The following is a 23,658-nucleotide window of genomic DNA, read 5'->3' on the forward strand; positions in this document are numbered from 1 at the left end:
TCGCAACCGTCTCCATGAAGCTGGGCTACGGTCCCGCACACCGTTAGGCCGTCTTCCGCTCACGCTCCAACATCGTGCAGCCCGCCTCCAGTGGTGTCGCGACAGGCGTGAATGGAGGGACGAATGGAGACGTGTCGTCTTCAGCGATGAGAGTCGCTTCTGCCTTGGTGCCAATGATGGTCGTATGCGTGTTTGGCGCCGTGCAGGTGAGCGCCACAATCAGGACTGCATACGACCGAGGCACACAGGGCGAACACCCGGCATCATGGTGTGGGGAGCGATCTCCTACACTGGCCGTACACCACTGGTGATCATCGAGGGGACACTGAATAGTGCACGGTACATCCAAACCGTCATCGAACCCATCGTTCTACCATTCCTAGACCGGCAAGGGAACTTGCTGTTCCAACAGGACAATGCACGTCCGCATGTATCCCGTGCCACCCAACGTGCTCTAGAAGGTGTAAGTCAACTACCCTGACCAGCAAGATCTCCGGATCTGTCCCCCATTGAGAATGTTTGGGACTGGATGAAGCGTCGTCTCACGCGGTCTGCACGTCCAGCACGATCGCTGGTCCAACTGAGGCGCCAGGTGGAAATGGCATGGCAAGCCGTTCCACAGGACTACATCCAGCATCTCTACGATCGTCTCCATGGGAGAATAGCAGCCTGCATTGCTGCGAAAGGTGGATATACACTGTACTAGTGCCGACATTGTGCATGCTCTGTTGCCTGTGTCTATGTGCCTGTGGTTCTGTCAGTGTGATCATGTGATGTATCTGACCCCAGGAATGTGTCAATAAAGTTTCCCCTTCCTGGGACAATGAATTCACGGTGTTATATATATATATATATATATATATATATATATATATATATATATATATATATATATATATATATATACGTCTTTCCACTCCCGGGATTGGAATGACTCCTTACCCTCTCCCTTAAAACCCACATCCTTTCGTCTTTCCCTCTCCTTCCCTCTTTCCTGATGAAGCAACCGTGGGTTGTGAAGGCTTGAATTTTGTGTGTGTGTTTGTGTTTGTTAGTGTCTCTATCAACATACCAATGCTTTCGTTTGGTAAGTTACATCAGGATTAATATTTCTATTATTTACCCCATTCCCTTAAATGGCACAAAATGCATATGCTATATTTATGGATTTATTTATTCCTATTCAAGAATTCATCTATGGTGTAGGAGTTGTCAAGGAGATATGATTTCAATTTATTTTTGAAGCTATTACTGCTGTCTGTCAGACATTTTATTCCATCTGGTAATTTGTCAAAAATTTTTGCAGCAGCATATTTGACCCCTTTCTGTGCCAAAGATAGGTTGAGTAAAGGATAGTGTAAGTTTTTCTTTTTTCTGGTATTATAATCATGACTGTCGCTGTTGTTTTTAAAATGGTCCACATTGTTGAGAACAAATTTCGTTGGTGAGTAAATGTACTGTGAGGCTGTTGTAAGAATTCCCAATCTTTTAAAAAGATGTGTGACTGAACCCCACACATTAAACTAACCACTTTCTTTTGAGCAGTGGATACTTTTTGTCTAGGTGTTGAGTTACCCTAAAATATTATTCCGTATGACATCAGAGAGTGAAAGTATGCAAAGTATGTTAGCTTACTAATTTCTGTATCCTCAAAATTGGCAATTATTCTGATTGCAAAAGGTGCTGAACCTAGTCACTTTAGGAGATCCAAATTATGAATTTTTCAGTTAAGATTCTCATCTATGTGTACACCCAAAAACTTAGTATGCTCTACCCTGTCTACTGACTTCTGTTGATGTGTTATATTTATTGAAGGAACTGTACTTTTTGCAGCAGAAAATTGGATGTACTGTGTTTTTTCAAGGTTTAGAGCAAGTCCATTTGCAGAAAACCAATTAATGACTTTTCCAAAGACCTTATTTGTATCATTTTCAATTGGAGTTTCTTTTACCAGATTAATAATGATGCTTGTATCATCAGCAAACAGTGTCAGTTCAGCTTCCTGTTTCAGATAGGAAGGGAGGTCATTCACATATATCAAGAACAGAAGGGGACCCATGATTGAACCCTGTGAAACACCTAATGTAATTTCACCCCAGTTAGATGAAGTGGCAAAATTATTTAAATCACTTGACCCATATAAGGAAACTTTTTGCTTCCTGTTCTGTAGGTATGACTTAAACCTCTCATATGCTATTCCATTTATACCATAGAACCATAATTTCTGCAACATAATGTCATGGTTCACACAATCAAATGCTTTGGACAAGCCACAGAAAATTCCTTTTGGTGACATTTTACTATTTAAAGACTCTATTATGTGGACAGTGAAATTGTATATTGCTGTCTCAGTGGGACAGCATTTTTGAAATCCGAACTGTGATTTACTAAGTATCCCATTAATGTTGAAATAGCTAACCAGTCTTGAGCACATTACTTTCTTGAAGATTTTTGAAAATGCTCTAAGCAGGGATACTGGCTGATAATTATTGACATCTGTTGTGCCCCCTTTTTTGTAGAGCCTGACAATGGCATATTTTAACCAGTCTGGAAAAATACCTTGAGTTAGTGATGCATTACACATGTGACTCAGCTGTAATTGCTCCACATTGTTTTAATATCGTATTAGAGATGTCATCTATGCCAACAGAACATTTATTTTTCAAAGATTTAATAATTTTACTTATTTCACAAGAGGTTGTTAGGTGAAACTTAATCTAACTAATTTTTTTCAAAACAGACTCTTCCATGTACTGCCTGGCTTTTTCTTTTGAACTGTTCTCACCAATTTTTTCTCCTAAGCTTAAGAAATGGTTGTTAAATACATTAGCTACTTGTTCACAGTTGGTTAGGATGGTCTCGTTCCTCTTAATAGTAATACTACCTACCCCAGTGGTTACTTTTCGTAATGCTTTAGGCACTTACTTATTGCACTGCAATTAATGGAAATATTAAAAAGGATTCCATCATTATTAAGCTATACAGTAGAGCTAGCTTGCCCTTGAAGAAAAAAGAACTCCCATAGTTTCCCCTTACTTTTTGCTATTTGCAGTACTAGCACAGCAAGTCCATGTTGGGTAATTTTACAAGGCCGAGTCAATCAATCATCCAGACAGTTGCCCTTGCAACAACTGCATAGGCTGCTGCCTCTCTTCAGGAACCAAGGGCTAGTCTGGCTTCTCCACAGATACCTCTGTGTTGTGGTTGCACCTATTGTACAGCTATCTGTGTCATTGAGATGAGCAAGCTGTCCCACCTCGGCAGGGTCCATGGTTCATGGGAGTGGTTGAGGGGGATATAGATATTATCCTGCATTTATCCACATTTAAAGGGAATTCCCATCCATTATTCAATGTGGAAATTTTGTCTTAGTTCACAACAATTCACTGAATTGGCTATCAACTGCTGTTCATTATTATCATTATCTTTACCTAATGCTTTAGGCACATATTTGTTGCAGTGCAGTAAATGTAAACACTTCATTTTTGTCGATGTATGTATTGCTCAGATACTTAATTGTCTTATAAAACCTGATAGAAACATATTTGTTACTTGCCTAGGGTTTGTGGACAATCAGTCTCACATACAATTCCATAAACAAGTATGCTGCAGTGTTTGTCAGCAGTGGTTTACTGACTTCTGAACTGAAGACTAATGCCAAGATACATATGATGTGCTGGCATAATGCAGGTGATGATTTAATTATTTATTCTTTTATCATTCACTCAGTTATATATATGAAAAGAGGTTTATGATATACACTGATCAGCCAGAACATTATAACCACCAACCTAATAGCCAGAATGTCCACCTTTGGCACAGATAACAGCAGCAATGCATCATGGCATGGAAGCAATGAGGCCTTGGTAGGTCGCTAGAGGGAGTTGGCACCACATCTGCTCACACAAGTCACTTAATCCCATAAATTCTAACTAACTAACTAACTAATCTATCCTGAAGTACAAGTGTCAAGGAGATGTTCCCCTGTAAGATGATGGAGTCACGCCCTCCCATTGACGTGATGAAGAAGGTACTGGGATTCGTCAGACCAAGCTATGTGCTACCACTGTGACAATGTCCAGTGCTGCTGGTCACGTGCCCATGCCGATGTGGTGGTGTTAACATTGGTGCATGTGTGGGTCGTCAACTGCAGAGGCCCATCATTAGGACTGTTCGGTCCACTGTGTGCTCAGCAACACTTGTTATCTCCCCAGCATTAAAGTCTGATGTTAGTTCACCACCTGTCCTGTTTTTACCAATCTACCCAGCCTACAATGTCTGACATCTGTGATGAGGGATGGCCACCTAACTCCACGACATCTTGACATGGTTTCACCTTGGTTTTGCCACATGTTGAAGACACTCACCAGAGCACTCCTTGAACACCTGACAAGTTGTGCAGTTTCTGAAACGATTGTGCTGGGCCTTTAGGCCATTATAATTTACCCTTGGTTAAACTCAGTAAGATGGCACACCTTCCCCATTCCACAGACGCTTACTGATACTACATGCGGCATGCATGTGTCTAACTAGCAGTAATTTCTCGCAAGGTGTCACTGTGATTGTGTGGATGGGTTTATATCGATAGTAGGTCTGTGGTCTTAATGTTCTGAGTGATCAGTGTACGTAGTCCTATGTATAACTGTATCTTCATGAGGATATCAAATTAATTGCTTGTGGAAATACTTGGAATCTAGACGTAGTCAAGAGACTGATGCAAACAATGTGTATGATGTTAAAACCTTAAGAATCATAGGTTTGATAAATAATAATAATTGCAATTCTTGGTGTTATACACAACATGCAAAGGAAAAGCAAAGAGAAAAATAGATGGGTGCTTTACCGCAACACATTATATATTCTGTGAACTATGTAATAGAGACTTGTAATTCCCAATGCCTTGCTCAATTGTGTCGAATGCTAACTATTTTACAAATTATCAGATTTGCAATTGTTCTGATGATTATTCTAATTTTTTAATTGATTACAATTTTCATAAGATATCACCCAATTCATTCTTCATAGCAACTTACTTAACATGATATGTCAAAATAAGTTTCAAACAAACAGTGAAAAGTTGGGTGGAGTAACAAAAATATGAAATAGGGCATGCTGATATTCACCACATAGAGAAGGTGTTGAGTAACTGGCACACTTAAAGTACATTTAAAACTAGACTAAGCTACCTGTACATAAAGTACGGGAACACTCAATTATTTATTGCATAAGAACAAAACATTGTACAAATATCATACATATGTCATTTTAAAGAGAAACCTTGAAAGTTTTTCTTCATGTATACTGCCACAGCGTAGTTTGGTAATTTGCCAATAGTCAGCGTTAGTCGCAAACATGGCGAGTTCAGGTGCTGAGCGAGCTTTCCGTGTGTTGAAGTTCGACAAAAACAAGTGTGCTACCAATGGATGTTTAGAACCAAGTATGGTAGGAAGCCACCAACAAGGAAAGCCATTTACCACTGGCACAACAAATTCATTACAACAGGTTGCTTGTGCCTGGAAAAGAGAAGCGGACATTCCAATGTAAGTGAAGTGAATGTGGAGCATATATAAGAGACATTCATAAGGAGTCCAAAGAAATTGGTGTGTCGTGCATCCCATGAACTCAAAATGGTTTCAATGACAGTGTGGAAAGTCCTGCAACAGAAGCGACCTATGAAACCATTCAAATTGGAGCCAGTGCAAAAGCTCAATGATGATGACAAAGACAAGTGTTTTGAGTTTTGTTCGCAGTTGCAACAATTGAATGAGGATTCAGATGGCATTGTTGATCGCTTAATTTTTAGCAACAAAGCCACTTTTCATACTAATGGGAAAGTGAACAGGCATAATTGTCGAATCTGGGGTACAAAGCATCCACACAAATGCATTGAATTCGAGCGTGGTTCCCCAAAGGTAATTTTTTTTTTTTGGTAGCTTGTCACATCAAAAACTGTAGAGGCCATTCTTCTTTGCTGAGAGCACTGTCATTGGATATTCCTACTTGGACATGTTGCAGCAATAGCTGATGCCTCAAATGCAATCGGACTCTCTGTTCATCTTTCAGCAGGATGGGGCTCCACCCCATTTTCATTGTGAAGTTCATGGGTACCTGAACACAGAACTGCTACATCGATGGATTGGCCGTGCTACAGAAGGGGACATCTGTTTCATGAAATGGCCTCCCTGATCACCAGATCTCACTCTGTGTGACGTGGGGACACATTAAAGATCTAATGTATGTACCGCCTCTACCGCATGATGTAGCAGAGCTCCTGGAGAATATGGAAAGCGACTGCCACATTCAACAACGACATGTTGGGATGGGTACCATCTGGGACTGGAGCAGCTACATCACATTTCCTACCAGGGATTCAAAATACTCTCATCATGCCCAGAAATGTGAAATACTCTCCTTGTACCCCTCCCAAAGAAGTATTTTGCTGCCCACCCAATATACGCAATATTCTTGTCCATCTCCATTCCATCCCAGCTCCCAACCCTTTCCCCCATGGCTCACTGCCTGCAATAGACCTGAGAACTGAGTTTCTCCTGGTGTATACAACTTTCAAATAACTTCCAGGAATTCAGCCAGGTAACACTTCCAGCGACCGCCGTTATTTTGGCAGGAGAACACCCTGCCATTTTCAAGGCAAACTGCCTAGAGGGGACGTTGCCTTGAAAATGGTGGGTTGTTCTCCAGCCGAAATATTGGCAGTCACTGAAAGTGTTACCTGACTGAATTCCCGGACGTTATTTGAATGCAACAGACCTAGTTGCATGAAGGTATCTCCTACTTCGCCAGAGGCAGTGCCATCTGTGAAAGCAGCTGTGTGATATACCAACTTGGCTGCGAAGCTGTGTGGTGTTCTACAGTATTATAACCACTAACAAACTATCAATTGGCATGAATGCCAATCACCTAGCTATTGCCAAGAGACAGGTGGGCTACCAATTTGCCAAGCATGCCACCCAGTGTAATGTGCAGTACATGTATGAATGTGTGTGTGTGTGTGTGTGTGTGTTTGGATGAGTGGGTGGGTCTTTTTACTACATCTGAAGAAGAACTTTGTCTTATAGCTTAGTCTACTTTTAAACATGCTTGAAATTTGCCTGGTGTCCCCTCTGTGAGGTGAGTAGCAATATACACTATTGCACATAGTTGTTATTCCATCCCAGGTTACCCATTGCCTTTTATTCCAAATTGCATGAAGAGGCAATTCAAGATTGATTGCCTTGTTAAATTAAAAATTTCCTAGTATTCATGATCTTCATGTCAGTCGACAGTTCTTTGTACCACAATATTCTACTGTAGAAGTTGCAAATGATACAAAAACTGCTTCTACATATAACTGCTCAGTTCTTGGTGACTTGTATATGAAATTAATATAATTTGACTCCACATAATAAGTTAATATTGTGCATCATTTCATATTGTATGGTATTTCAAGAAAATGGGAGCTACAATGAAAAAATATGTGAATTATAAATGAATTATTTACTTATTTAAATAACACTTAATTTACTTTTCAATGTTACAGAGAAAAGCTTGTCATCAGCAGAGAAGACATTGTTCACTTTACTCTTTGCCCATGATTTTTAATTGGTTGCACTTGCTTGTCTTTAACAGCCTTTGTATACTTGCTTACATGTGCTATTATGTTGCCTAATTTGCTTTATGGTGCATGCTTCAGATTTATGACCTTCCTTTTTGCAATATATGTGTTGCACATTCCTGAAGAACAGTCTTTGCACTTGTGATTAATATTACTGCATATATATTAATGTAATTTCCCTCTATGATATATGCTTATTAGGTGCTGTTGCCTTTTTATGTCCTGTGGTAGTCTCTCATGGCCTCATTCATGGCCTGTCTGTGGCATTCTTGTTGTTGATGCATCATGAATACACTAGCATCTTTGAAATGGACCACATTGATGCAAGTATCTGGTCATGCACCCAGATTAAAGGCAAATAGTCTTTCACTAGCTATTGGACAAGTGCATAATGAGTGTATCATGAATGAGACAATCAGCATAAGGCTCTCTGTATTTTTCATTTTTACACAGAAATTTTCAGTCTCTAGTGAGCCCCTGTAGCTCTGCTATCCTGTCTTTGTTACCTTGGTGTATCTTGTAAAGTGCTGGAAAAACTTATTCCTGGCTACTGCTTTGTGCATTTGGCTATCAAAATAATAATTTATTAATTGAAATTTTGTAATACTTGATTAAAGTATAAAGATAATGTGTGGCAATGTAGTTCATAGTTCACTTGCACTAATCTAACTTTGAACACTAGTCTAGTTTTGAATACAGTGAACACTGACTAACATAATTAGTATAATGTCCAAATCAGTTATTTTTGTGTTGATTATAGACGTGGTCTTGATGCAGTCTTGAGATAATGTAGATACTCTAGATAATGACTGAGCAGAGCTGTGCATCAGCTTTTATCTGCATTAGTCAGAGGGGTGTCCACTTGGGAACTATATATGTGATATAAGGCAGAAGCATGACGTAGTCTGTATTGTGTGCATCCTCTTTGACATGTGGCAAGAACTATGTTGCACCTTTCTGGAAGCTGACCTTGCTGCATGGCACCTTTTCTCTATATGGCTATCCTCCTGTCTTCTGGTGAACGCAGCACAGTCCTCTACATATTCTTGACCGTAGCTTCATTTCCTTCTTGAGATAGGATCTTGTACCTCTTTACCTAATTTATTGAACATGTAAATCTTTCTACAAGTTTTTAGTTGCTATTTGTGCTTTGGTAATCAGTGTTTCAGTGTTGCTACAGTCCTTGTGTTTGCTGATACCTGTTTACATGTGGTTGTACTAAAAGAGATCTAGTGAATTTGTTACAATTAGATCTAATATATTTCTATCATGATTGGGCTTCTGAACTATATGGTAAAGGCATTTAGTATTGTTTTGTAAGATGCTATCATGCCCATAACTGTACTACCTTCCCAAATTAACTGCTGGATGATTAAAGTCCCCTACTGTGATGACAGTTTGATTGGGCAAAAAGTATACCAGCAAGCTGAGGTTTTCTCTAAAATTTTCACTTACATGTAGGGTGGCTCTTGTTGTCAAAAGAAATATCTAGTTTTAAGTTTATGCCCATTCCTGATAATGAATATTGTCCAAATTCTCTTACATGTAGCTTCAGTTTCTATCTCAGTGAATTACAGCTTCTTGTCTACCGTGCCAAATACATCACTTCAATTACTCACTAACCTACTCTTTTGATATACAATTTAATTTACCCAAAAAAATCTCCCAGCTGTCAATTTTGGATTTACTGTACCTAGTATTATGTGAGCTTCACTGTTTTTAAGAGTGTTTCAAATGCAAACACTTTATTGCAAATGTTTCAGCAGCTAATCACTTTGATTTTAATAATTTCAGTTTTGTGGTGCATTCCTTGGATCTTACAATAATCTGCAATGCTCCAGCATGCTGGATATAGTGGTACAACAATCATTTTAAATTGTGATGCAAAAGGAGACAGCCAGAGTTGCAACTAGAATGGATCTTTCTTTGGTCAGTGACTTCTCAAACCAGTCAATATTTGCCAAGTAAAATATCTATCCAAAATAGCTGTAAATACAGTGAGCACACATATGTATTGTCCCAACTAATATCCTAATGTTCTGAATACAGTGAATACTGGAACACTGACTAACATAATTAATAGAATGTCCAGTTCAGTTATTTCTCCTGGTGGCTATTGACATGCAGTCTTGAGATATTGTTGATAGTCCAGATACTGACTAGCATTAGTAGGAAACCATATGCATATGTACTCATTTTATTTACTGTGATTTTGTATGGACATTTTACTTGGAAGACATTGGTTTGTTTGAGAGTGGACATAGCCCAAAACTGATTGCCATTTTAGATGCAACTCTGGCTGTCCTTTTCTGCATCACTTACACTGATTATGCACGGTCTTCTAGAGCTATCATTATTTGGACTGGTTTTGGAGTTGCCTGATCTGAAAAGCCATTATGTGCATCCTACACACAGTTGGATACCTGACATACTTGGCTAGCAGCTTGTGAAGTGTAGTATGCCTTTGACCAGTTCAAAAGGGCACCTACAGTTCTCAACTCTATAGTTCAAGACTGGAAAGATGCAACCTAGCTTTTCACAGAACTTTCAAAGTCACTGATTCAGGCCTTCCATTTGACTCAGAAGCAGGGGGTAACATAGAGTTCTTTGAACAATGCTGCAGATTGTGAGCTTTGTTGAAATTCTGTTAGCAAGGCTGATCTAGATTGATCCAAATACAGCTCCAAAGCCAAGTTGGTAGGCATTGTTTTATCTGTGCACCTCAATCAGCACTTTTCTCTCTCAGTGGCTGCAAGAACAGCCTCTTTGACATCCAGACTGAGTGCACAAAATGGTACTTCCATTTCCCTAAGAGGTACCTTATTGCCACACATTCAAACCTGCAGTGATTAACAGATCCCTAACCATTTACGTAAGCTACTCCTGATGCAAGTTGCAGTAGGCATCCCAGAAATATGTCTCACAGTCTCCATTTAGTGGGAAATAGCATGTCAAACTTGTTGGTTAGAGGAATTGGTTCATGCCTTAATTTCTTCCTGGACCCTGCCAATAATGTGCAAGACCCCTGGACCCACCACTAATATGTCTCTCAGTCAAACAGATGAGTGGTGATAGATTCTGTGCTTCCTGTAGGGGAGACAGTAACAATAGGATGGGACTGTACTTGACGTACCTTTGGTATCTGTGGTATGTGTGACACTGTAGTCCTCCCACTGCACCCATCTGCAGTAGCTACCAGTCAGTCAATAGCAGTCAGGCCAATTATCAGCTGCTTAAAAACACCAACTAAGCAACTCGCTTGCCCCATGCCCAGTACACCACTCACAGTGGGATTGCATTTTGACTGGTGCAGTCCATTACAGAACTATAAAGAAATAACTTTAAACTAAGCTTGTTGATTCTCTAAATATTTTATGCTGCAAGGCTTAAAAGTTCCCTTTTGACCTGAAGAAATAGCACCCAACAAAATGATTTCTGTTATAACAAGAAGAAAACACCTTGGATAAAGTTACTGATTCCCTGAAGCTACCCAGACCTTTGAGTCTTAAACTTTCGTTTCTTGATGTTATACTAAATAAGAAGCTCTTGTAAGAAACTTGAAAACAGTGGTAGTTTATGACAGTATACACTGCTGTTAAAGATAGAAACTAAAAAGAATGTGACATGTCAATTATAATATCAACAAAACACAATTTTACATCACAGCTGTGGATTTCCTAATAGCAATGTTTACATTGTAACTGTACTCTTTCTTAAAACAAACCGGCCAATGAAAGGAAAAAAATAGAAGTACTGCACTAATTAAGTAAATTGTTACACATATCCTAAAAAATAGGTTAAGGAAAGACAAACCTATGTTTATAGCATTTGTAGACTTAGAGAAAGCTTTTGACAGTGTTGACTGGAATACTCTCTTTCAAAATTTTAAATGCGGCAGGGGTAAAATACAGGGAGTGAAAGACTATTTACAATTTGTATGGAAGTCAGATGGCTGTTATAAGAGTTGAGGGACAGGAGAGGGAAGCAATGGTTGAGAAGGGAGTGAGACAGGGTTGCAGCCGAACCCCAATGTTATTCAATCTGTGTATTGAGCAAACAGTAAAGGATACAAAAGAAAAATTTGGAATAGGAATTGATGTTCAGGGAGAAGAAATAAAAACTTTGAGGTGTGCTGATGACATTGTAATTCTGTCAGAGACAGCAAAGGACTTAGAAGAGCAGTTGAATGGAATGGACAGTGTCTTCAAAGGAAGATATAAGATGAACATCAACAAAAGCAAAATGAGGATAACGAAATGTAGTCAAATTAAATCAGATGATGCTGAGGGAATTAGATTAGAAAATGGGACAGTTAAAGTAGATGAATTTGGGCAGCAAAATAACTGATGATGGTCGAAGTAGAGAGGATATAAAATGTAGACTCGCAATGGCAAGCAAAACGTTTCTGAAAAAGAGAAATTTGTTAACATTGTCAGGAAGTCTTTTCTAAAAGTATTTTTGTGGAGCATAGCCACATATGGAAATGAAACATGGACAATAAACAGATTAGACAAGAAGAGAATTGAAACTTTTGAAATGTAGTGCTACAGAAGAATGCTGAAGATTAGATGGGTAGACCATGTAACTAATGGGGAGGTACTGAACAGAATTGGGGAGAAGAGGAAGTCGTGGCACAGCTTGACCAGAAAAAGGGATCCGTTGGTAGGATACATTCTGAGGGATCAAGGGATCACCAATTTAGTACTGGAGGAAACTGTGGAGGGTGAAAATTGTGGAGGGAGACCAAGAGATGAATATACTAAGAAGTTTCAGAAGGATGTATGTTCCAGTAGTCATCGGAGATGAAGAGGCTTGCACAGGGCAGAGAAGCATGGAGAGTTGCATCAGCCAGTCTTTGGACTGAAGACCACAACAACAGAAACAACAATTTTCAAAAGTCAATTTCACTCCTGACATTTGTAAATTTGTAAGCATTGATTTAATATTCGGTATGTCGTGCATGGTACGCATAAGCTACTGATTGAGGCAGCTTAGTGGTAAGACATTGGACTCATTTTCCAGATGTCAGCAGTTCAAATCCCCATGCAACCATCAAAATTTCGGTTTTCTGTGATTTTCCTGTGTCACTTAAAGTGAATTCTGGGATGTTTCATTTGAAAGGGCATGGTTGGTTTCCTTCCAGTTCCTTATCCATTGCAAGCTTGTGCTCCATCTGTGTTAACGCCTCTGTTGGTAGGACATTAAATCCTAATCTGTTTTCCTTTTTTTCTGTCTACAAATGGTATATATATTGCTGAATACCTTACTGAAGCATATCAGTGGTAAAAATATGCTACAGCTTCCAGTATTTTGAGATGATCACTGTTGTATTCTGACATAGATACAACATTTGTAGTCTTCTCACAATATTAATTTGATTGTTTGTGTTACAGAGGCAGGTCCTGTAAATACTAACCTTAAACCTGTAGCAGTTTATGCTACTGTATCTAATGAAGATCATCATTTTGTATTTGACTTGAACATAAGGTATGTATAAATGGCAGAAGAAATTGTGGATTTCAAAAGTTATATATATATATATATATATATATATATATATATAGAGTTTTTCCTTGTTTTAATTTTGAATTTGTTATCTCTTTCACTACAAGCACCAATTTTATTAAATTTTCTGTGTTTTGCTTTATTGGACAAAACTGTAGATTACAAGAGTTGTAAATTGAGTACCTTCTCTATAGTTTGCTTATTATATTTGGCCCAGTTGTTTCAGTTTTATTTCTTATTATTAGAAGGTCTTCTTCCATTATACATGGTGTTAGTCTAAAATTGATCACAATTCTTTTAAAGTAAATTATTCCTTCATACTGAAAGTAGTCTGAGAACACTGTATCCACAAAAATATGATAATATAACTCAAAATAAATTCATTGTTTGTGATATTCCTTGTCACATTTTTTTGGAAGATACATATTGTGTATGTTTTATTTGATAAAACAGTAGCTTACACAGATTTAGAAAATACTATAGCAATACATTAATTGGTTTCAGTGCTATTCTTTATGCACCAGATGGAACTATGACAAAAATAGACCTTTGGGATAATGGTTCTGGAGCAGATGAGGTGAAAAATGATGGTACTTACAGTCGTTTTCTGGCAATTATCTCCATGACTGGGAGGTACACTCTGAAATTCGAAGCAATTGGGATGTACAGGACAACAGTTGAAGGTAGTGCTTTCTCTCACGTTAATATGTTATAAACTTGTATTTTTTAAATTACTTGCTATCATAAAGGTGTAAAATCAGAAGATTCAGTATCCAATTACTGAAAGACAAGCTACATTTATTAAGTACTGATATTATAACAAACTACACTGCTGGAAAAAAGAGAAATTAGTACATCTGGAAAAATGATGTTGATTTTGATCTGGTGATGGCATATGTCACCTGGGGGGTAGTAGATGCTCTGTAGTGGTTTCAGTGTCATCTGCCAACAGACAATATAATGATGTAGCTACTGGAACACCATCTGTGTCTGCTCTTTAATAAGGAATTCTCACAGCCAGAAGGCTCAGTGCAGTGCAAATGTGTGAAGCATGCCACGGAGAAGCACTTGTGCTTCCAACAGCCTACTGGATGAGTTTGAAAGGTGTCAAATTGTGGCTTTCGAAGTGGTGGGATGTTCCTTTCAGAAAATTGCCACACAAGCCAGATGTGCTGCATCAGTTGTGCAATGATGCCGGTATCAGTGGTCACATGAATGTTCTCAGACTCACAGATGTAGTTCCGGATGCCCACACAAAACAGATGCCTGCCAGGGTCATCATATTATAAGGGCAGCAGTGGCAGATTGTACAGCCACCATATTACAGGTAAGAGGGCTTGTGAGCCTACACGTGTCAGCATGAACTGTTGTGAACTGGTTATCAGCAGTGGGACCATGGGCATCCCCACCTCTTGTCTATCTTCCATTCACATTTACATGCACAGCTCAACTGGTGCTGTCAGAGGATCACCTGGAGGATGGAATGACACACCATGATCTTTGGCGATGAAAGCAGATTCAGCCTGCACATAAATGATGGTTTTCTGCACATATGATATAGACCAGATGAGTGCTATCTCACAGAGTGTATTCATCCAAGACACACTGGTCCCACTCCAAGCCTTATGGTCTGGGGTGTGATAAGCTACAACTCTCATTTACCTTTGATGTTTCTGTAGGGGACACTAACCAGCACTCGATACATGTAAAATGTTGTTATTCCCTTTCTATTGCCATTACTGCAACAGGAAGGTGATGTGTTGTTCCAATAGGATAGTGCTCACCCACACACTGCCTGTGAAACTCAACATGCTCTGCAAGATGTGCAGTGACTTCCCTGGCCATCACAACTTCCATACTCGTTTACAGTTGTGCACATGTGAAATATCATGGGACAATAAATGACTCATGTGACTCGTCAACGAATCCCAGGATAGTATTCACCATCTATACAATTGACTGGACATTGGTCACAGTCACTGCCTACATTGCCACCCATGGAGGCTACACCACGTACTAATATGGGTGTTTCAGCATGAATCAGTACCTGGTACCTCAGAACCACTTGTGTTATTGATCTGTGAATATAATCATTTCATGAGTACATATGCACTGTTGCAACAATAAATCTTGAGTGAATTGGAAACCTCTAAAAGGGTGTGCTAATTTATTTTCTGGCAGTGTATTCTGTAAATGCACAAAAATTGCTACATTTCACATTTTTATCTGTTTTATATACTTTTTCCTATTGTGGTTTCTCCTTACATCAGTAACACAGTAAACTCTGAAAACCAAAATAATGAATGGAGTTTAGTTTGCTTGCTCATTAAGATAATTTACTGTTAATGTTTAATCTGAACAGTAAGTTAAATAAGTAACACTCGTACTTTTGTTTGAAATACTTTCATTGTAAAACACACTGTAAATAATTATGTAAATGTTACATTTATACAAATTGGAATATTATTCTAAATTATTAGTTGTTCATATTGAGAACCTGAACTGGAAGTCACATGTTGCATATTTTAAATACCTCAGCTGCGCAACTTTTGCATTACAGAAAATATCATATTTTGGAGATGAAACTGTCAAAAAGTTGCCTTACTTTTCCTATTTTCATTCACCAATGTCTTATGGTGTCATAATTGAGAGGCATCTTGCCACTGATGAAAAAGTTTTAGTTACACAGATGTATGTAGTAAGGATGACATGAGCTGTCCTCTCAAGAACCTCTTGTAGACATATCTTTAAATATTTGTCATACAGATGCCCCTGCAGCACGTTTACTCCCTTCTGAAGTTTGTTGTCAACAATCAATCACAGTTTGAAACCAACAGCGACATTTGTGAGTATAATACTAGAAGGAGCAATGATTTACACTATCCATTACACAGCCTTAGTGTAGAACAGAAAGAAATGAAGTACTCAACCATTAAAATCTTTGACCAGTCCCAGTGAAATAAAGAATTTAATTGATAGTAAAATATAATTTCATATATAAACTGAAATCGTATTTAATTTCTCAGAGTGTAATGTGTGGTAGTATGGTGTGTGTGTGTGTGTGTGTGTGTGTGTGTGTGTGTGTGTGTGTTTGTGTGTGTGTGGTACGCATGTAACAAAAAATAAAAATAAAAAATTGCCTTAGGAAATCATGTAAATGGCCATGATGTTGTCATACAGTTTGCTGAGAAAATGTACTATAATTATAAAACTGATTTGAGTCCCTATCATACTGAGAGGTAAATTTATTTAGCATATGGCTAATACAGACATATCATGAAATTAAATTACATATACATATATACATATTGACGCACAAGAAACTTAAGTTTGTCTTTACAACTGAATATCCAGTCCTTCAATCCAGTGCACTGCATTTGGAGTTGCCAGCAGGAAGTCCTCTTTTGTGCCGTGATAGGCTTGAATCCTGCATTCACTGACAATGTGGTGAACAGTCTGGTATGGAGCCTGAGAGGTAAACAAAAATTATGACCCATGGAACATGCAAATAATTAACTAAGACACAGAAAATCAAAACTCCATATAGAAAATATGAAAAGATGGCTAATGAAGATAGCAAAAAATTCTTCTTACATATCCATGGAAAAACATTGCAGTGAATTAATGAGCTGAGAATTTAAACATTATTGAATGTTCATAAAATTGATGTCCATTGTGCTACTTTTATGTGTAAATCTGGAAATAGTGAAATGCTACAGGCTTCAGCTCATTGACAGGTGCAGTTGATGTCATACATTTCTAAATGGAATTATCATTCCATGAATACCATGATACAGAGGGTGTAACAGTTAAATGCCTAAGACATGCAGAAAGGAGTAGAAGATTTTTGTGCCTAAATTCATATAGGGCCATTGTCTATTCATTTAACACTACTTCTTTTACATTGTTAGGTACCTCTGGATAACATTACTATAGTGACATGCTGTCAGTAAATCAATATTTTAGTTATGTTCCATAAATTGGTCTCAAAGTTTATGAACTCTAGTTGTTAAACTGTCATCTGTCACTACCTATTTCCTTTTTAAATGATTATTTGGAAGAAGTAGAGTACACCAAAATTGTGCTTTGTAAGTTGACAAGAAGTGGTTTTTATCAAAGTAAATTAGCACCACTCAGAATTTGTTGTTAGTATACTTTATAGAGGTTACTGCAGTGACTGCTTGCCCCTATTAATGTAAAACATAGCCCATTCCAGATCCCTGACTGTTTTACTTCATGATGGAATTTACAGAAAATGATGAGTGAATAAATGAATACTGATCGATATCTCTTTACGTGTCAATCTTTGTCTATGTGATATTTCTGTTTGATATGCTATATCTTGGAGACAGTCTTACTAACAACAAGAATAAACTAGAGACAATTATGGGTTAACAAATCAAGTTGTGGTAGTATATCTAAATCAGCACTACTGCCATGGTTGTTCTGAAGCTTGTACTGTTGTGTCACCGCCAGACACCACACTTGCTAGGTGGTAGCCTTTAAATCGGCCACGGTCCGTTAGTATACATTGGACCCGCATGTTGCCACTATAAGTGATTGCAGACCGACTGCCGCCACACGGCAGGTCTAGTCGAGACTCACTAGCACTTCTCCCAGTTGTACAGCCGACTTTGCTAGTGATGGCTCACTGTCTACATACGCTCTCATTTGCCGAGACGACAGTTTAGCATAGCCTTCAGCTACGTCATTTGCTACGACCTAGCAAGGCACCATATTCAGTTACTATTGATATTGATATTGTGAATCATGTACTTTCAAGAGCAACGTTCATCATTAATGGATTAAAGTTAAGCATCAAACTAATTATGTCTGCTTTCTGAATTCTAATTCCATGTCATGTTCCAGACCTCACGTAAGTATAGTTCTTCCCTCCTCATGCCAGCATGCGTGAGCTAAAACGCGTGCATTTCGGCCTCCTCTAGTAACACTGTGTTGGCTCTTTGGCCAACACAACATGTACCATATCCTGGGAACATGTCCACCAAGTAGCATCTTCACTGAATTGAAAATAAATACAGACTCCATTGCCCCCATTGGCTAGAGCCCACCCAGTCACTGCCTTGAATATCAGAAGAATATTTTAAAATGGCAAGGCCAGCCCAGTCAGCATTATTAGTGTTTGCAAGTAGTGGTTCCTGTGATAACACACCGCATGTCTCTACTAGGTTTAAGCATGATCAGTCAGGTTCATACTGCAGAAATGGCAGGTTATTCCAGTCATTTGTTTCCTGTCTCCTGTTGAATGGTGTTCATGAGGAGAGTGCTTTGTACTCTTGTGTTATCACATTGAAAGATAAACCCATTGCCAATATTGACTGTGGGGGGGAGACAAAAAGTTACAGGAACAGGATCCCGTTGAAGACTGCATAATTGATCCTTAATAGCAACAAAGGGCATGTCAGTTTCACATATGATTCTGGCCCAAAACATGATTGATCCAACTACTGTTGAACCTGTGGAGCTGCATGCTTGAGACATTCATTGCTACATAACTATATCCACATTTTTCTACAAGTCAGCCATCATTAGAATCCAGTGCCACTGATCCAATATCCATTACAGGTGTTCCCTTTCCCACCTTCTTTGGCCACCATGGTGCTACACATTTTATGTTGTTGTTTGTGATTGACACCTAGAGGCCAAACTGATAATGTGAAAATAGTTGCATAGTGTCTGGATCAAAACAGCCCTTCCAGTTGCCTCCATAAAGGCATCATGAAGAAATATTCCATAGATCTTCAATGTTTTGAGACTTGTGATAGTGGTAGAATGTTTGAACAACATTGCCATGGTGTGCACCAAATTTGTGGGTGACTACCTATTAGTGACGACAGTTCTTGGTGTAAAGGTACAATGTGTGTATCATTTAACTTTAAAATGACCCTTTCAGGCATGTTTACAGTAAACAAAAGTCACATTGTCCTGGTTGGAGACACAACACACAATACTAAATTTTGTTGAGAATGCTATTTAACAACGAAGAGTTTCTTATTCATTATGTGTATAATAGCTTGGTAAGAACTCTCAGTTAGTGCAAATCATGCTACTGCAGCAGCTGCAACAAAAAAAAAAAAAAAAAATTGAAAATGGTATCTTAGATTCACATGTATCAAATTAGTCTGTTAAATAAGATTGCAACACAATTACTTCTACACAGTTTCATCCACAATGACCATTGCCAAACTACCCTTTGCCAACCACATTCTCTCCTTTTCAAGATGCAAATCAATTTTCTAAGTAAGATTGTGATGCAATTATCTACCACTCAGTTTCATCTGCAGTAGGCAGCAGCAAGCCATCCAATACTTACTACATTCCCTTCTTTTCAAGAGGCATGTTAAGGTTGGGATTCGTACATATTGCAATTATATTTGCAGTATAAGGCGTACAAGGTAATCGACCCAGAAAAACAGATAGTGCTTTTCTTGCCTTGGATAAGTTCTGAAATTTGCTTGTGAAGGCACTGCCTTTGCTATAAGATCAAAAATTATTGTCATAGAAGGACATTTGTGAGTCACTCGGCTTATACTATGTGTAGCACCATAGTATTTTCCAGTGCTATTGAGTAAAATAGCAGTTCTGCCACAGCCATCACAGGCAGTCACGGATGCCAGTAGGTGTGGAGCAGATGCCAGCAGCACTCTCAGTACTGACAACACAGCAGAAAGGTGGGCAGACCACGGCAATGACAAGAAAGTTGCAGTTTCTGGCTGCCACATTGTTTTGGTGTATGGCTGGGAGCAGTTCCTTGGCACAACAAATGACCACCTAACCTGCACAAATACCCTTTAGTTTTAGCCGAAGACATTTCAATCTAGCAGCATCTACTATAACAGGAGGTCCAACGCAGATGACAGTGCAACATGGTTTTCAGGCTGCCTCCACGAGACTTGGCCTCCATCACCAAAGAGCCAACTTCTGATTCTAAATTCACACCTGTGGACTTGATGCCTTCCAGCTAATTGGACATCTCTAGCCAGTTGCAGCTACTTCTGCTCTGGAGAGCAGGCATTCATGGCCAGGACTGATCAGCTGACCTTTTCCCTGTCCCAGAGCAGGCAAACTGACACTGTATTCCTCTGCTTGCAAAGGTGGACACCACTGCTTTGGGGTGTCTTCTACTACAACAACAATGGCAGGTTTCCACACCTGCAGGCATGCGCTACTCTGAATTGCAGAACCATGCCAAGGCAGTGCACATGCTGCCACAGGCATCCCATGTCAGCATTCCTACTCCACTGCTGACATCAAGCTGGCCACTGGCTGTAAGGTGTAACTGCTACAGAATGATGCTACAAGTGCTGCAATTTGCTTTCTAATAAAATATGTGACTGTGTTCTTGAGCCACCAACGGATGTCATCCTGATGTCAACACACTGCCTCAACTCAACTCTGCCACCGCAGGGTTTACCCACCCTGGTCCTCTACATTTTGGTGTCAGAAGCATCTCCAAGATGGACATTGGCAGCCAGTCCCAACATCATGGAGGCACTTCCTCTAAATTTTGGTGTCAGAAGCATCTCCAAGATGAACATTGACAGCCAGACCTAACATCACAGAGCAGCTGCAGCAGTTAGCATCAAGAGTTGTAGTGGAAGAACTTATGAACTGTTTTGTTTTCTTCTCATACTTTTGTGGGCAGGGGATGGGTTCTAGGCTGGATGGACATCATAGGGTGAGAGTAGTATTTATGATTTCTCACAAATTCGAGGCAATTCCAGGAAGCACTACTTACAATCAGTAATGTACTCACAGCACAACCTATTGGTGCACAGTGCAACAGGTGCTAAGTCAATATCAGTGGAGTGTTTTGCTTGCCACCATTATGGCCATAATGATAGGCATTGTACCAAGTTGAAGTGGCTCATGATTAGATGTAAGGTGTAGGCTAGTATGCTATGATTATGAGTGGGTATTGTCTTTGTGTTACTGTTTTATTATACTTGGTTGTGTGTTGGGGACAGAGGATCCACAATGACAGAATCTGGGATCCATGGTGTTTCTGGACAGGAGATGATTCAGTTATTAATAAATCTAGTAAAACTGTTGAGAAAGACAGATATTGGAATACAACCTGTCAATAATTGAGGATGTAGGATGCAAGATCTACTCTGAGATGAGGAGGTTAGCCCAGGAAAGGAAATTGTGGTGAGTCACATCAAACCGGGGATGGGGGTGGGAGTGAGGAGGAAACAAGCTTAGTTTGATTACTCCCTTTTCTGGCAAGCCAACTGAGGATATACTGTCCTTTCTGTATGATCTGGAGGCAGTGACAAAGATTTGGTTTTGGTTAAACAATAAGCTGTTACAGATGGCTAAGTTGCAACTGACAGGGGATGCGAAAGTATTTTTGAAGTATAATTATAAGTTGAAGAATGTGCTGATGGTTCAACAGTCTGGAATCAATCAAGACAATAGGCAACAGAATAGTATGAATTTTTTTCAGGAGCAGTTGAGTGGAAGTCAGTAGAAAATTTCAGTGATAGGATAATAAAAGTCAATGGGCATACTTAAGAATTAACAGGAAGTGATGAAGCAAATAATATTATCCTCCAGGAATCAGAGAATAGGGTTATAGACATTTTTCTGAGGGACTTGCTATCCGATATCTCTAGGAGCATTAGGGAAGGTACCCCAAAAGACCTGAACACTGTCATTAGGATAGGTATGAAGCAGGAGGGCATAGATACGGAAACAGGGTTGCACAGTAGGTGGAATATTTAATCAGGTGATGTAAGATGTTATAGTTGTGGGGATTCAGGGCATGTCTAGAGACAGTGTCAACAGCCACAAAGTGAGAAGTGTGGTGTGCTTGGGCACCAGGAGCAGAACTGTAGAACCAAGGAGCGAAATGTTCAGATGTTAAATGGTTAATTCCTTTGTGATGTAGTTTGTGGTGGGTGAGAGTTTTCAGGTTTGGGAGGAATGATTTCAGGGATGAATGAAATTGGTGCCTCATGCAAGTGAAGGTTACTGCACAATCATGGGGTCAGACTTTCTGTTCAAACATCATGCCAAAACTGATATTTGATGGCATATGGCTGAACTCAGGTTTCAGTGTTCCAGCTGGGGGAAACTGTCACCAATGAAATACTGTCACAGGATTCGTCTGCTTTCAGGGACAAACCAGTTAAACTGTGGACAAAATCACTAAGGCTTAACTCACAAGATAGGGTGGGTGAGTGTAGGGCTGAAATTACCTGTTAATGTGTAGTGTGTGACAGAGTCTTTGAGGAGAATGATGTGTTGGATGCATAATGATACTTCATTCAAAGAAGTATTCTACATGTTCAGGAAATGAATGGTGGAAGAGTGGTACCCATTGGTTTTGATAACTTTGGCACTGATGACACTAACTTTGGTACCACTGACAGCCCTAATGTGTGAACAGAGGTTCCTCATATTTTGTTAGAGGTGTGCTGTCATAGTTGTTGAGAGTTTCATTGCCTTTCAGGAACCATTCACCTTTCATTTACCATCTGTATATCTATAACCCACCATTCTATATCAAACCAGTTGTGCATCAATTGATTTTTTTAGTGTCTTTACATAAAATGTGTACCACAGAGTGTCCATCCTGTCTGCAATGTTCTCATAGGTACATATCTACCACAGTAATTGGTCAACTATTCTTCTAAATTTTAGCCACAGGTTCTCAACATGCTCCTGAAGAGAGTTGAATGTTTCAAGTTCTTTCTTGAAGTATGCCACTAGTGCCTCTTCATCTACTTTACTGAACATCTAAATCTTTGTACTTATTTTACTACCTTTTGTGGTAATCACTGTTGCTACAAGTACCTCATGATCTTTGATACCTTTTTAAATGTGGACATTCTCAAAGACATCAAGTCTATTTGTTGCCATTAGTGCTTACATATTTCCATCATGAGTAGGCTTCTGAACTATCTCTTCCAAGTAGTTTTCAGAGAAAGTATTTAGCACTGTTTCACAGGATGTGTTGTCTGGCCCACCATTTACAAAGCTGTAACTTACCCTATCTGTATTGAAGATCAAAGTTTCATCCAATGATGACAGCATGATTAAGGGCCATACACACTAGCAAACTGAGGTGTACCCTAAAGTTTTTGGTTTTTTCTAGGGGTGATTTGGTTGTTGATAAAAGAACTTAATGCCCACTCTTAACACTGAGTATTACCCAAAGAATTTCCTATGCAGCATAATTTCTATCTAACTGTAAGGAATCTTGATAGAATTCTCTGTCAGACAAAGAATGAAAAATGGCATCACATATAGATGTTGTATTTCTTGACTTCTGAAAAGTATGTGACTCATGAGGGAACATTAACAAGTGAAAATAAATGATTGCAATGAAACTTGGTGGAAGAGTAAATGGGGTCAAATTAATATAATATGTGTGTTTTGTTTATGTCCAATTTCATTTTTAATTTCTGCAAGATAATTTGGCACATTAGGTTTAATGGGAATATCTTTGAAATGATGATATATAAAAAATGTTTTGCATATAAAAGTTGATGTGTAGTAATTAATATTCTTGA

General features: G+C 39.0%; 1 protein-coding gene across 1 annotated transcript in view; it reads left to right on the plus strand.

Annotated features, from left to right (window-relative positions):
• The window catches only part of LOC124613419 (calcium-activated chloride channel regulator 1-like), a 135,526-nt gene that overhangs the window by 52,829 nt on the left and 59,039 nt on the right, over positions 1 to 23,658 (plus strand). The window contains exons 7-9 of the mRNA XM_047142121.1: positions 3,561 to 3,690; positions 13,006 to 13,099; positions 13,622 to 13,800. Of these exons, the coding sequence (XP_046998077.1) occupies positions 3,561 to 3,690; positions 13,006 to 13,099; positions 13,622 to 13,800 (403 nt within the window). The remainder of the gene's footprint in view (positions 1 to 3,560; positions 3,691 to 13,005; positions 13,100 to 13,621; positions 13,801 to 23,658) is intronic.

The sequence above is a fragment of the Schistocerca americana genome, chromosome 4 (assembly GCF_021461395.2).
Source record: "Schistocerca americana isolate TAMUIC-IGC-003095 chromosome 4, iqSchAmer2.1, whole genome shotgun sequence".
Classification (NCBI taxonomy): Eukaryota; Metazoa; Arthropoda; class Insecta; order Orthoptera; family Acrididae; genus Schistocerca; species Schistocerca americana.